Genomic DNA, 13,946 nt, shown 5'->3' with positions numbered 1-13,946 from the left:
TAAATGTCTTTTTACTGGCAACCAATATAAGTGAAAATAAAAAGTAATGATAAAGTACAGAGGTCAACTAAATGTTTTCAGACCTCAACAATGATTCTGCTTGAGCTTGGAGAAAAGGCTCAAACCGGGTAGGGGCAATGTTATTTTGTCTAAGGCAATTTGTATGTCCCTGGAAAGAATCAAAATACCCAGCCACTAGCTTATGTACTTCCTGAAACTCCCTGAGTGACTTGACTGGCAGGAGCACCTGCAGAGTTGCAATGTGAGATCCTAATGATTGCATTTTATTATCTCCAAACTGAACATTCTTTTTTTCTTTATTGCCTAGGATTATCTCCTAAATAGTTTCACTTTTTGTTCTTCAGTTACATGATCTTGCTACTCATTATGTTTTCTTGCCATATTATATTAGTTGAATGGCCACCGTTATTCAAAAATTGTGCAAATAATGTGGAAATTAAGGGAAACTGCTGCATCACCACCTCATAATCCCACTTTTTGGGGAAAATGTTTTTGTAACCTTCAATCCCCCATTCCTTACACTTTTTCCTGTCCCTTACCACAACCAGTATGTTCCTTTCCCTTAATCCTTTATTACAGTGCCTTCCTCGGGTCAGTTTGATTTGAGGTAGGTTCTCCTGAGCAAATCTCTACACTGTGGCCAGACATTTCCTCATCTAGAGGACATGCTGGACTATAGTTTGAATTTGGTTTGGCTGCTTTCCCCAAGCTTCCTTAACAAGATCCATAGGATTCCTCAGGGTTGATGCCCCTTCCAGCATTCCAAAGGGCAAAAGTCCCAGTGGAAGCCTTATTGTGAAGAAAAGTTAAGGCAGAAGTTTATCCCAGTCCTTTTCATCCAATGCCACAAATTTTCACAATGTAAGCTTGAGACATTTGCTAAAATTTCTAAGTAGACTGTCAGTCTGAGGTTCAGAGTGACTTAACTTTAAGGGTGTCCCAAACCTTTGGGCAAGACAAAGTTGGTCCCTAGGTCAGACTATCAGTGGGCAGCTCAACCAGAGTAAAGGTTTTTGAATTAGTTCTTCAGCTAATCTAGGCAGAGTTAGTTACACAAGTCCTCCATCAAGCAACAAAATAAACATGATTACTAGTCTCAGCAAACTGATTGTGATTCATCTGCAGACTCAGAATTATTTGCTGATGAAATTCAAGACTACATCCAACTAAAAAATAAATGTGAGAATTTTGTGGACCATACCCACAAAAAATAAAGGTAAAGTTTGGCAAATGGCACACAGTGAATTTTTGCTTAGTTTTAATTGTCAAGGGGCAGTGAACTTGTGACTTGTCTGGCATATCACTCCTATCATGCAGTGCTAAGTACAACCAAAAGGCTATGTAAAACTAAAACAACAAGAATCATTTTGGGGCACTCGGTCCGTATTACAATTTTTTTTTCTCTGTCTTTACAGGAATGACATGCCAAGCGCGAAGTTCTTATGTAACCAGTGAGATCCTGTGGGGTCATCGTTTTACACCTGTCCTCACGCTGGAGGATGGATTTTATGAAGTTGATTACAACAGCTTTCATGAAACATATGAGACCAACACACCATCTTACAGTGCCAAAGACCTGGCAGAGATGGCCAGCCGAGTAGAACTGCCCCTGACTTGGTCTGTGTCCAGCAAACTAAACCAGCATGCTGACCTGGAAACTGAAGAGAGGGGAAAGAACCATGAAGACCAAACTGAAAGGAATGGTGACGTGGCAAACTTAGAGAATGAATCCAAAGTTTGAACCAGCAGAGGTTCACCACACAACCTCTTTTTTCTTTTTGATCCTTCCCTTTTTTTATTATGATGACAAGAAAAGAAATATTTAAGGTTTGAAATGTCTACCTGCCCAAACAAATCAAGAGATTCATAAAATAAGCAAAGACGTGGGTTAAAGCTGCAATATCCCTTATATACAATGAAATCTCTGATCACTGCCCTTCCAATAATTGCATATTTCCTCTGGATAAATACAAGTTTATGACCACAGGTGTGTTTAAAAAGGAACCAAAAAAGGGGGGGGGGAGCAAGACTCCGTATCTGGGATAATAAAAGGAAAGACTGTGATTAATGTTTGCTAATACCATGGGTCTTGGCTCTAATTTTTATATATTTCAAGACAGTTTCATAAACAGGATGTGATGCCTCCAATGAAAATGGGCATTGCAGCTTTAAGACCGAGGTGAGCAGAAAGAGCTGCAGTTCAACAGGATACTGTATATATGCCTTATGTAATTACTTTCTCTTTACATTTAGTAATAAACCCAGCATGTACAAAAGTACTGTAGTAAAGAACTTCTAAATAATGTACATAGATGTGTAATTAATGTAGGTTTAGATACATAATTCTAGAAATATTGGGATGCAAAAAATTGAATAGGCATTTCTGTTTTAATATTTGGAGTATATTAGTTTCTCTCCTATATATCTGGCCCTTTTAGTGCACAACATTTTCTTCAGTGTACCAGACTGGCAGCTATTTAGAAGACCTCACTGTTTCCCTAACAAATCATTTTACTGATTCTAAAAAGCCATAAATCTGGGGGGAGGGCAGGGTGGAGAAATTGAAACCTTACTGATATACTGTGAAACTGTTTACAAAAATGATTCTATCTTTTGTAATATTATAGGGTAAACCATTCCTGGCTACTTTTGGCAGTTCAGCCTGAATTAGACTGTGGCAGATTCTTGGAAAACACAAGAATCTCTAGTACACTGTTAATATAAAAAGCATGTTCATGTTGGGCTGGGACCCTGTAAGCAGGGCCGGCTCCAGGCACCAGCTTAACAAGCAGGTGCTTGGGGCGGCCAAGGGAGAGGGGCGGCACCTGCGGCAATTCGTGGGCGAATTTAAGGCTGCTCTAGGAGCGAAGGACCTGCCGCTGAACTGCCACCGCTGATCGCAACTTTTTTTCAATTGCTGCCGCTGATCGCGATCGCGGCTTTTTGGGGGTGAGGGGGTGGCAGAAATGCTGGAGCCAGCCCTGCCTGTAAGTGCACTACTGTGGGAAGCTATTCTTTTTTCCCTAAACCATTGGATTAAAACTATGTAGTTTTCTATATAAACAGTATAAGCCATTAAAAATTCTGAATGTTATTCATAGGCTAAGTAGAGAACACTTTTAGCTACTCGGTCTGGGAAGAAAGAATTGAATTTCATCTGAAGTTGTAGTCAATGAGATTCATTTGTTAACATCATTAGCACTTTGTTGGTCCTGAAAATTCCCAAAAGGCTTTATGGTCCTAGGTAATTTTCATCAGGGTTTCTCATATAAAAGCCCACTCCTGACAACTCTCTTCAGGTGAGTGGACCCTCCCACCCGTACTCATATTGGGCCAAATCCTCAGGCTGGTTTAAATAATTTTGATTTGATGCACCAGAACTATGATGATTTGCCTGATTTACACCAGCTGAGCATCTGGTCCATAGAGTAGTACCTAACTTCTCAAATACACTCAGTGTGGGGTGACTCACAGTGTATGGTATTACTCAATGTAAGGATTGTCGCATCAGGCCCTGTGTGCATAAAATCGTATTAATTCAAATAAAAGTCTGCCATTGACTTCAATGGGCTTTGGCTCTGGCCCATAAAGAGTACTATTTCCCTCAGTCAAGAGAAAAACAAATTGCAGCCTTAATTTTCTTTTTGTACCTGCCTAGTCTGGAAAGGAAAAATACACTGAAAAGAATTTAAAGTTATTTTGGGTTTTGTTTGTACAGAAGCTTTTAAATTCAAATAGAAGAAAAAACCTCAGGAGAAACCTAGTGGGCAGGTGGAAATTTTGCACTGTGATATATCCTTCACATTAATTTCACATCTATACACTGTTTTTACTGCAACACAATTGCCCATCCTTTATTTTCATTGAGTGGTTAAGAGTTGATTTGGCTCCTACAGCTATGATTGCCTCCAGGCGGAGGTTTTGCACACCTCGATCACACCAATCAAAACAGCTAAGCCTTGTGTCTGCTTTATTTCTGAAAATTTTCCCTACCAGGTTTTCACAAAGAAGCTACTCATACAATTCCACAATTTAAGCAATTGTTCAAAAGCTGTATTTTCATTCCCTCCACCAGGATGACTGATTTCATCAGGTAGTTACAGATTGTTGCTTATTTTAATTTAGTTTGGTGAAATAAAACTGGTTTTGCTACAGACCCTTTTAAAATACAATGGTATCCTTTGTTTACTGACACAGTGTCAGAACCTGCTCAGTACTACGGTTTATACAGCACACCCTGTCTTTAAGGCTGCTCTTGAGAGCCAAGGAATTCACACAGTAGAGCAGGGTGTATGCGTGCTTCTTAAGGTGTTTTAAGGGAAGAGTCACTCTGAAATTTCATTGGAGAACAGTAGTCACATATCAGAGGTAATCTTATAAGGGAAAACCCCGTAGCAAAGGTACTTGCTAAAAGTAATGAAGCACAGCCTGGGGGGTTGGGGGCTCAGCCTGTGTGTGTCAGCCTGTAGTACATGAGTTTAAAGCAAAAAACTCCTCTTAGGATGAATCTGCTTTTTGCTCTTGTAATTTACTGGGCCATTCTATAATCCATCGCTGCAGTTTAAGAAGAGCTTGTCATGTTCAATAAAACAGCGTTTTTTAAACCTTTTTGTGCCCTTTAGTACAAAAAAATAGACTTTATGCTAGTGGGGCATGTGCATGGGTAAGTTATATTTTTGTGACTAGGGCACTTAAAGTTTAAGGTCTCTCTCTGTCTCTCATGGTCTTTGCTATTCATGTGGTATGAAATGTAAAGTTTACAAAAAATCTCATTTTTGTAACGTAAGCTTAAAAATGAAAAGTCTCCAAGGCTTTCAACTGGGAAGCTTCACAGAAACTTTGTACTAGAATGTCCCTATCAAACACCTCTATTTTTCTACAATGATTGATTAAGCCGTTTAACAATGTATTTTGTGTCAACAATTTCAACTGAACTGTTAAAAACAATTAAGAATTGAATGCTGTTAATTAACAATGGATTTTCAAAGCTGACCGTAGTGAGTGGTGTTTTTCATTACTACAGTATATACACTTACCTGATAATTTTGACTCATGCTCTTATTAAAACAATATATTTGGAAATGTCAATGCTCAGTAATATTGTGGGCAAATCAAATTTAAGGAACATAAATAATGTGACATTTTTATGTAAGTAGCTACATAAGCAACCAAAATCCATCCAAGATTTTGCTCCTATTTCTCTGTATTTCACTGATATACTAAGGTATCTTTTTCTTAAAATCTATTGTGAAATTGATGAGCAAGTGACAATATTCAAAGACAGATGCAATCTTTCAGCTTTTTCATACTGCTAGATTCTGCCTACTTAGGTAGCTACAGTACGCTAGAGTACTCTAGCTTAGGTACACTAGAGCAGTTTCTTTGTATTGACCCCTTCCAGATGACTATAGTGCAACTCTCAATCTTTTTACTGGATAGCAGGGGTTTCTGGTTCATGTTCATTTTTCCCCACCCACATTTTCTGGGTCAGTTCATCAGCTGGTGTAAATTGGCACAGATGTACTGACTTTAATGGAGCTACATGAATTTATACCACCTGAGGACCTGACCCTCCATGTTTATTTTAAAGCAAGTTCTGGTTTATTATTTTAGGAATAAAAATGGTATTCCTTACATTACATCAAAGCTGGCCACTCTGGAAATTGAACCTCTAGGCCCTGATCCTGTAAATACTTAAACACGTGAGTAACGTTATGCACATGAGCAATCCCACTGAAGTCAATTTGTGTGAGCAAAGTTACATACAAGTGTAAGAGTTTGTGGGTTCAAAGGCATAGTGAGAATGGTAGATCTGTAAGCATCACAGACTCCCTCTGCAAACAATTTTCAACAATGCACGAATTTAAGATTTGGGGTATTTTTGGTGTATGTTTCATCAAAATCTATTCTGACATTTTTGCTGAGTGGCATTTAAATTTGAAAATGGAAACCCTATTTATAACTTTAAAAAGAAATTTCCTATGTATAAAGTGACTTTCTGATCACATGGCAATGATTTTAGTCACCCTTTCTATTTCCCACTAGGAGAAAGTATACCATTTTCTTTTAATAATACCGGAAAGGCAGGAGGTGGCACTAAATCTTAGAGTCTTAATTCAGACTTGCTCCAAATATCCTCGCTGTATTCAAGAGGCTGAGATGTAACAACCCTTATTTTGTATCTAGTGGGGATTTCTAAATAAGATACAATGGAAAAATTTCAGTATTTTCTGTTCTCAATACATCTTTGCTTTCCGACAGTTTTGAAGATGGAATTCTTCTGAAATTCTGATACTATGTGACATCATTGTGATAACATGATGCAAATCACATACAACAACAAAAATACAGCTGGACTCTCACTATGAACAGGGGCGGATTAGCGTTTTGTAGGGCCCCTGGGAGTCCCCCTCACCCCTCTCATGGTGTTCACAGGAGTAGGCTTGGGGGCTTGCCCCATTCTGCCCAGCATTCCAGCTGGGTAGCGGAGTCAGCGCACGGGGGCTTGCTCTGTTCTGCCCACCCACCTGCCCCCCAGGTGCTGAGTGGGCAGAGAAGGGAAAGGCTCCATGCTTCGATCCCACTCCCTGGCTGGAGCACCAGGCGGGCAGAGCGGATCGGGGCGTGGGGACACCCATTTTTCTGGGGTTCCCCAATTGGCCAGGGCCCCTGGGCATGGGCTCCGTTGGCCCAGTGGCTAATCCGCCATTGACTATGAGGAAAGGGAATGACATTAATGACAGTTGGGGGGACAGTTTGACACCGATTTGGACTTTGTGATCTAAATTATTCTTAATGAGAGAGCCTAAGGATCAATCTTGTTTAGTTTAAAGGATAGTGTTTCATGCCCCTTAACAAAAATTTAAACTAAATATTAAAAATATAGATACTAACAATATATCCATCTTCCCTCTCTCCCACCCCCCACTTCAAACTCCACTGGATTTCCAGAATCACTTGTATGGGTGACTATAGCGTAATCGAGTCCTGCTTCACCATTAGCAGGAGTGTTGTAAGCAAGACACGAGAAGTCATTCTTCCGCTCTACTCCATGCTGATTAGGCCTCAGCTGGAGTATTGTGTCCAGTTCTGGGCGCCTCATTTCAGGAAAGAGGTGGACAAACTGGAGAAAGTCCAGAGAAGAGCAACAAAAATTATTAAAGGTCTAGAAAACATGACCTATGAGGGAAGATTGAAAAAATTGGATTTGTTTAGTCTGGAAAAGAGAAGCCTGAGAGGGGACATGATAAGTTTTCAAATACATAAAAGGTTGTTACAAGGAGGAGGGAGAAAAATTGTTGTTCTTAACTTCTGCAGACAGGACAAGAAGCAATGGGCTTAAACTGCAGCAAGGGAGGTTTAGGTTGGACATTAGGAAAAACTTCCTAACTGTCAGGGTGATTAAGCACTGGAATAAATTGCCTAGGGAGGTTGTGGAATCTCCATCATTGGGTATTTTTAAGAGCAGTTTAGACAAACACCTGTCAGGGATGATCTAGATCATACTTAGTTCTGCCTTGAGTGCAGGGGACTGGACTAGATGACCTCTCAACATCCCTTCCAGTCCTACACTTCTAAGATAATTCTCTCAGAGATTTACTGTATGTTGATTCCCCAGATGGCATGTAGCAGCATGTAGATGTAACACTGTTATCATAGCAAAAGACAAACTGTATTCTAAAACCAGGCAGAGTATGTATTTCATCTCACAGGTGTGAAATTAGTTTTCTATTTTAAGCAAATTGACAAATACACATCACACTTCTGGCCCATTCCCCCCTAATGTGAGAATAACCCACACAGCAGAGTCAAATTCAGAGTTTCAGCTTGTGTAATCTGCTTTGAATTCTTCTGTCAGATGGGCACAATTGCCAGCTCCTGCCCTTGCCTCCTACTGAAGAAGCCAGTGATTCCAGCCCCAAACCTGCAGCTCTCGTAGGATCTGCTGGAGGAAAAGGGTATCTCCCTTCCCCTAGTCTCTCTTGAAATCCACCTCAGCTGTGTTCCCAAGCCATAAAAAGGAAGCCTCTCAAGTGACAGTGGCCTCTGTTTGAGGTTATTTGTGGTGGCATCATTTGCAGATTTGAATGGGAGGAACTGATGGGGAGCTACTGGTCCCATCCCACCTCTTCCCCACCCATTCCAGCCTGTCAAAACTGAACCAATCTAGACTTCCGCAGGGCCTGAGAAAACAAGGGTGCGTGGGATTGAGGCAAGTGTCCTCACTTTCACATCCCTTGCCTCCCGCCGTAGCAGGGATCTGCTGAAACATGAGGGCCTGAGGTCCTCACTGACAGATCTATGTTAAATGACTTGTGATGCAGGGATTGGGATTGCCATTTTCCAAGCACCACCAGTAATGAAAGGATGATAGCATACTATGCTGAGTGATCCATTTGACATGTACGGTACATAAAGCTCTTCGGTGGGAAAAAACTTATACATTATCAAAACTTACATTTTATACATATACATAGTTCTGTTGAATGATAAGTGATCTCTCTAAGAATAAGACTACAATCAAATTTGATTCCAAGGTAAACTTATGTCAAGTAAAAACTTCCAGTATCTCACCTGAAATTTCAAATCAGAAGGGCCTGGTTGGATCAGGGAAATATAAATATTTTACCTCTAAGTCATTAGAATGAATCTGGCTCAGGCCATAATGACAATTGTTACCCTCTGCCAGCAACATTTCAGGCTCATGTGAAAATTTTCAGAAGTAGAGCCAAAAGTTAAGATCCTAAATCCACAGTTAGGCATCTGCCTAATTTTCAGAAGTGCTGAAGATACAACAACTCCCACTGATTTCAGTTGGAACCGCTGGGTGCTGAACCCTTTTGAAAAACCAGGCCACTTAGTTGGATGCGAAAGTAAGGATCTTAGCACTTCTGTTTGCTCTTACTTTTTAAAATCCCGAACCTGGTGGTCTCAGGAGAGGCATCCACATCAATGAAACACCATCAGTATTAATGCCTCCATTCAGCAAACCACTTAAGCATGTGGTTAACTTCAACCATGTGCTTAAAGTCCCATGGGAATATTCAGATGCTTACAGTTAACCACATGCATAAGTGCTTTGCTGATGTAAGCCTATGCACCCTTCTTTGCACACTCGTTGAAGAGGCCAAGGATCAAATGAGCATGGAAGTTGAGCTCTGTTCTCCCTCTTAGGCTATGTCTACACTACCGTGGTAAGTCGACCTATGCTGCGCAACTCCAGCAACGTGAATAATGTAGCTGGAGTCGATGTACCTCAGGTCGAGTTACCGCAGGGTCTATACTGTGGGGGGTCGAGGGGAGAAAAATCTCCCGTCAACTTACCTTACTCTTCTTGTCAGGGGTAGAGTACAGGCGTCGCCTGGAGAGCGATCTGCAGTCGATTTGGTGGCTCTTTACTAGACCCGCTAAATTGACCGCCGGTGGATCGTTCTCAGAGCGTCGATCCCCGCTGTAGTGGAGACCTGCCCTTAGAGATGGTCTCTCTGAATCAGGGTGCAGGGGAGGGAACCTGCACTCCTGTTGCTTGTGCTGTATCTTTTCTGGGGATAAATGAAAGACTTCAGTCTCGTGAGCTGTCAACCCAGCTCATTTCACCAACACAAAATTTTGGATTAAAAAATAAGAAAATAAAAGAACAAATTTTCTACTTAAGAGGTGAAGTGGCTCTTACTAGATACAAAAGATCCCTGACAAATATAGGAAGAATTAAACTGAATTCAAGTGTATATACAGTCATATAGCCCCAGATGCACCAAAGCACTTTAGCAAGTAAGTAGTCCCATTAAAGTCAAGTGCTTAAAGTTACGCATGAGCTTAAATACTTTGTTGGATCAGGGCCATTTAAAAAAATGTTATTGAAGTAAATGAAGACATTTATAAACTATAGAAAATTGTTATAAATAAATAGAGCAACAAAAATATAGTAGATCCGTGATGTTCAAAACAATGTTTAAAAATACTGAATAGTGCCATCGATCTGAACTCTGTACTGTGGAGGAATCAGGGAAGAGGATTTATAATTCAAATGTGTTTTTGTCTTTTCGTTCCTGAGACAGCCATTAAAAAAAAGATACAATAGATAGCTACTCTTTAAAACTCATGGCATTTGAAAGCAAAAATCTCATGTTACAAATCATTATGCATCCTGCTATTACTGGTTTTCGCTACGATCTAGAGGGCAAGGACTGTATCATATTTTTGTCCTGTATCTGACACTAAGTGGCTAGGAATATCTATGGTATTGATTATATACAAGCTTATTGTGCCTTGAAATGCATGGAACAGCTTTACAATAAAACTGAAGAAAAATCTCAGAGATCAATCATGTTGATTCTAATAAATGTAAAAGGAGTCAAACTTTTACTTAGCTCATTGCCCAGGTAAGAAAACAACCTCACCCACACAAATTAAAAAAGGAAAAATCTTGAGAGGGGAAAAAAAAACAAGAGATTTTCTTGTGAAATTTATAGGGCTCTGATTCATAGGACTAAGTAAATGAAGATCTTAACCTTTTAACCTTTTCTTTTAAAAAAAAAATATATAGTGTTGGGGCTCTTTTTTATACAGTCATCAGGTCTGATTTGCCAGATAATTGTGTGACCATGAAAATATTCAACTTTTCAAAGGAATTGTAATTTTTAAATAAAAAGTTTAGCATGATGCTTTATTAACTATTCCAGTTAATTAGCACTGTTAATGAGCACTATTACATTACCATATTAATCAGTCCCTATACCGTAAAAACTCTCAGGGCTAGATATCTGCAGCAATGCAGGTTAATCTGCTCCCATCCTTGCCATTATGGTATCTATTAGTTAGTCATTACTATAACTCTAATGACAGTTAACATTTAATAATGTGTGTAATAGAAGCTGAATCGCTCACAAGCAGAGCTGTTCAGAGGACACCAAATCCATTTTGCAACAAAACAAGACATTGTGAACATTAGCACGAAAACAGAATTGTGTTTAAAAGTACACGTTTGGATCAAAACCTGAGTTTTTCTGTGTCTGTGTGGCCTGGGATGTGGGAAACCTGGATCTCCCAAATCTCACAGCAATGATCTAACTACCATGTTAGAGAGAGACAGTCTCTCACTCATGCATACACCCCCTTCAGAACAAAAACTTAATCAAAATCAAAACATTCCAGCCAGCTCTACTCATGAGATTGATACTGAGATTCAAGGGCTTTCACTAGTCACCAGTTTGAATCTGAGCCCAGCTGGTAGTGACTGAAAGTCACTATCATAGACCCTCGTGGCCTACCTGGAATGAGCTGGTGAGCGACACTTCCTCCAGTTCCTAATAGACTAACATTCACAATACAAAAACACCATCACAACTGACAGACTTGTCAGCAGTAACATAGAGGCCAAGGTTTAAAAGAGCATGAGTGATTGTTCCTCCAGGTCATGGCTGAGGCACACTGGATAAGAAGCTAGGGGAGACTTCTATTGCTGTCTTCTATGTTGTATTTGTTCTGTGGAGAAACACAGAATTTCAGACTCCACTGTTACTAATCTGGGCCAGGATGTTCCCTTCTCAGAAGATCTGATAATATTTCCTCAGGATAAACAACTGTCAGTGTCAATTCTAAGTAGTCCTGAAATGAGAGTGCCTTAAAAAAAAAAACCCCACTTTCTTCCCTTTCTTCTCCAGATGAACATCTCCACTCTCCACAAAAAAATATTGTGGCTTCATACCTCGTTTTTCACCACCTCAGCCTGGTAAGAGAATGCTTCATTGTCCTTCATGATAAAAGGTACAAATGATATGAGATGACTCCATCGGCAGGCACGGTCTCCAAGAGCCAATCCCATTTGCGCAGCACCCGAAGATTGTTGAACCTTCTATAAACCTCAGCTGAACAGAGGCTTCCTGTCAATAATTCATTTTGTTGTTAGGCATGTCACCCGTCATCGCAGTAGCTTCACAGAATCAGTACTCTTCTTGGAAGCACAGGAAAGTTCCTTCAACACAGTAAAAAGTACAGTCGTGGGTTCACCTGGCAGCTCTGTTCAAGTGTGTTCTCTCAGCCTGCATGCTCTTCAGTGACACAGACTGTTGACAGCCATCTTGCTAAAAAAGTTTCCAAATTGCTTTTCTATTCTTTTTTATTCTATAGATGATCAGTATAACAATCATGGAACAAACTTGCATGTTTAATATTAAAAAAAAAGGCCAACAATTTCAAGAATAGGTGCTCAAAAATCTTCAAAACGCAAATCTACTGTAGACTAATACAACTATGTCTGTCTAGGTCAGAAAACAGCCTGAAACAATAGCTCTGAAAGGTAAGGACTGTTACCAATGAGCTCAGAAAGGTGTTAGCTCTGAAGCCCAATATAAAATATATACATTATTAACTATTTAACTGGTGATCAAATCACACAATAAAGACAATATTATGAAGATCTGCACACTCTGCTGTGAGTGACATATCATTTTGGTATCACAAGTGCATGAAGCTTGGCTGGCAGGCAAAGCTTGAGAGAACATCACTATTTTTTTCCTCAAACCGAGTCTGGATTTCCATTGAATTCAATAGATGGACAAATATAGATTTAGGTAACTAGTTTTAGGTAACCAAGTTTGAACATTTGAGCCCTGGTTTAGAAGTTCCCATCTACCAGAGTCACAAATGCTGTCATTTTTTTGGAAAGATGGCCACCATTTAGAGTAGATTCAGAAATGTCAAATGTAATTAAAACCTCTATTTTCCATGAAGCTGATGAGAGATTTACTCAGTTAAAGACTGCAGAATCTGGCCCACAGTCTACTAATTTTGAGAAGTGCTTTTTACATTTGGAACTTTTTCACTAATGGGCAGCATAAAGTAAGAGCGATGCTAATACGAGTCCCCTGCTATTAAAAGATCTAAAGTTTTACTAAATTACAAAATAAATCATGCCTAAATTTCAGCATAGATCTCAGCTTCTAAATAATACTACAATTTGGCTAGCAAATTTGGAAGCAAGTTTAATCTATCCAAGATTTATGAAAGTTCATTAATAACTAAAAACTGCAAACAATTCATAGGACTATCAATAAGAAAACATATTAAAAATAAGCTCTGAAATCAAGCCAATGTTTTTACCCTTTCTTCATTTCTCCGTTTATGTGTAAACCACAATTAACTATCTATGCTCAGGCTGCTACCTATACAATTGTTCTATCATATTATAAGAGAAGATAACAGCTGGGAATGGCTAAAATACTGGTTTGGCTCCTGAAATATCTTTGAGTCCTTTTGTAACTCCCTTGAAATCAGTTTCAATGCATCTTGCACGGGCAATGAAATGTAAGCATGCTTATTTTGAGAGCACAAGATAAACATGTATTTAGAAAATTTACAGTGCCAAATTTTTAAAATATAAACAACTTTATGAAATTACTGTTCCAAAAACAGTTTACGCACTGGGGGAAGTTTTCCTCTTTTGGCTGGAACAATAAATAACTTTGGACATTGTCTTGGTTTAATTTGTCTTTATTTTATCCACTAAACTCTACCACCATTGTGCAGAACGGACCATGATTAGTTCTATCTAATTTAGAACCAAGTTTTGCCACTTTAGCATCCATCCATGTAATTCTAGTATTCCAGTGGATTTCTGTGCAGCTTCCAGGGCAGAAAAAGTACTTGTTTTGTTGCTTTAAAAAAAAATGTATTGGCAGCTCTGGTTGTACCTGGAGATCGGTTTTCTTCCCATTTGCATCACAGATCACACAAGGTCATTTCCTCAAACCTATATATGCCTTTATGTGGCATCCCTCCAATGTTCTTGACTTTGAAAAAGTAAGTAGAAGGTATGAACAACCACATTTTGCTTTAATTTCAGCTTCGTGGTTTTGAAATTGCATTTAGGAACTTTACTGGACTCACATTCTACCTCGCCTGAGCAAAAAACAAGTTAACTTCAC

The 13,946-nt window shown here is 39.4% G+C and overlaps 1 protein-coding gene across 4 annotated transcripts in view; it reads left to right on the top strand.

Annotated features, from left to right (window-relative positions):
* Positions 1-13,494, top strand: part of KCNJ6 (potassium inwardly rectifying channel subfamily J member 6) — a 244,588-nt gene extending 231,094 nt beyond the window's left edge. For 3 of the 4 annotated variants that reach the window (XM_005304428.4, XM_005304427.4, XM_065590631.1), the window contains one exon: positions 1,437-5,013. In XM_005304428.4, the coding sequence (XP_005304485.1) occupies positions 1,437-1,762 (326 nt within the window). In that variant the 3' untranslated portion in view covers positions 1,763-5,013. Of the gene's footprint in view, positions 1-1,436; positions 5,014-11,684 lie in introns of those variants that run through there. The other variant, XR_010600215.1, reaches the window with a different exon arrangement.
* The last annotated feature ends 452 nt before the right edge of the window (positions 13,495-13,946 follow it).

This window comes from Chrysemys picta, chromosome 1, assembly GCF_011386835.1.
Source record: "Chrysemys picta bellii isolate R12L10 chromosome 1, ASM1138683v2, whole genome shotgun sequence".
Taxonomy (NCBI): Eukaryota; Metazoa; Chordata; order Testudines; family Emydidae; genus Chrysemys; species Chrysemys picta.
Note: the sequence above shows the minus strand (reverse complement) of the source record. Positions and strands in the feature narration are given on the sequence as shown.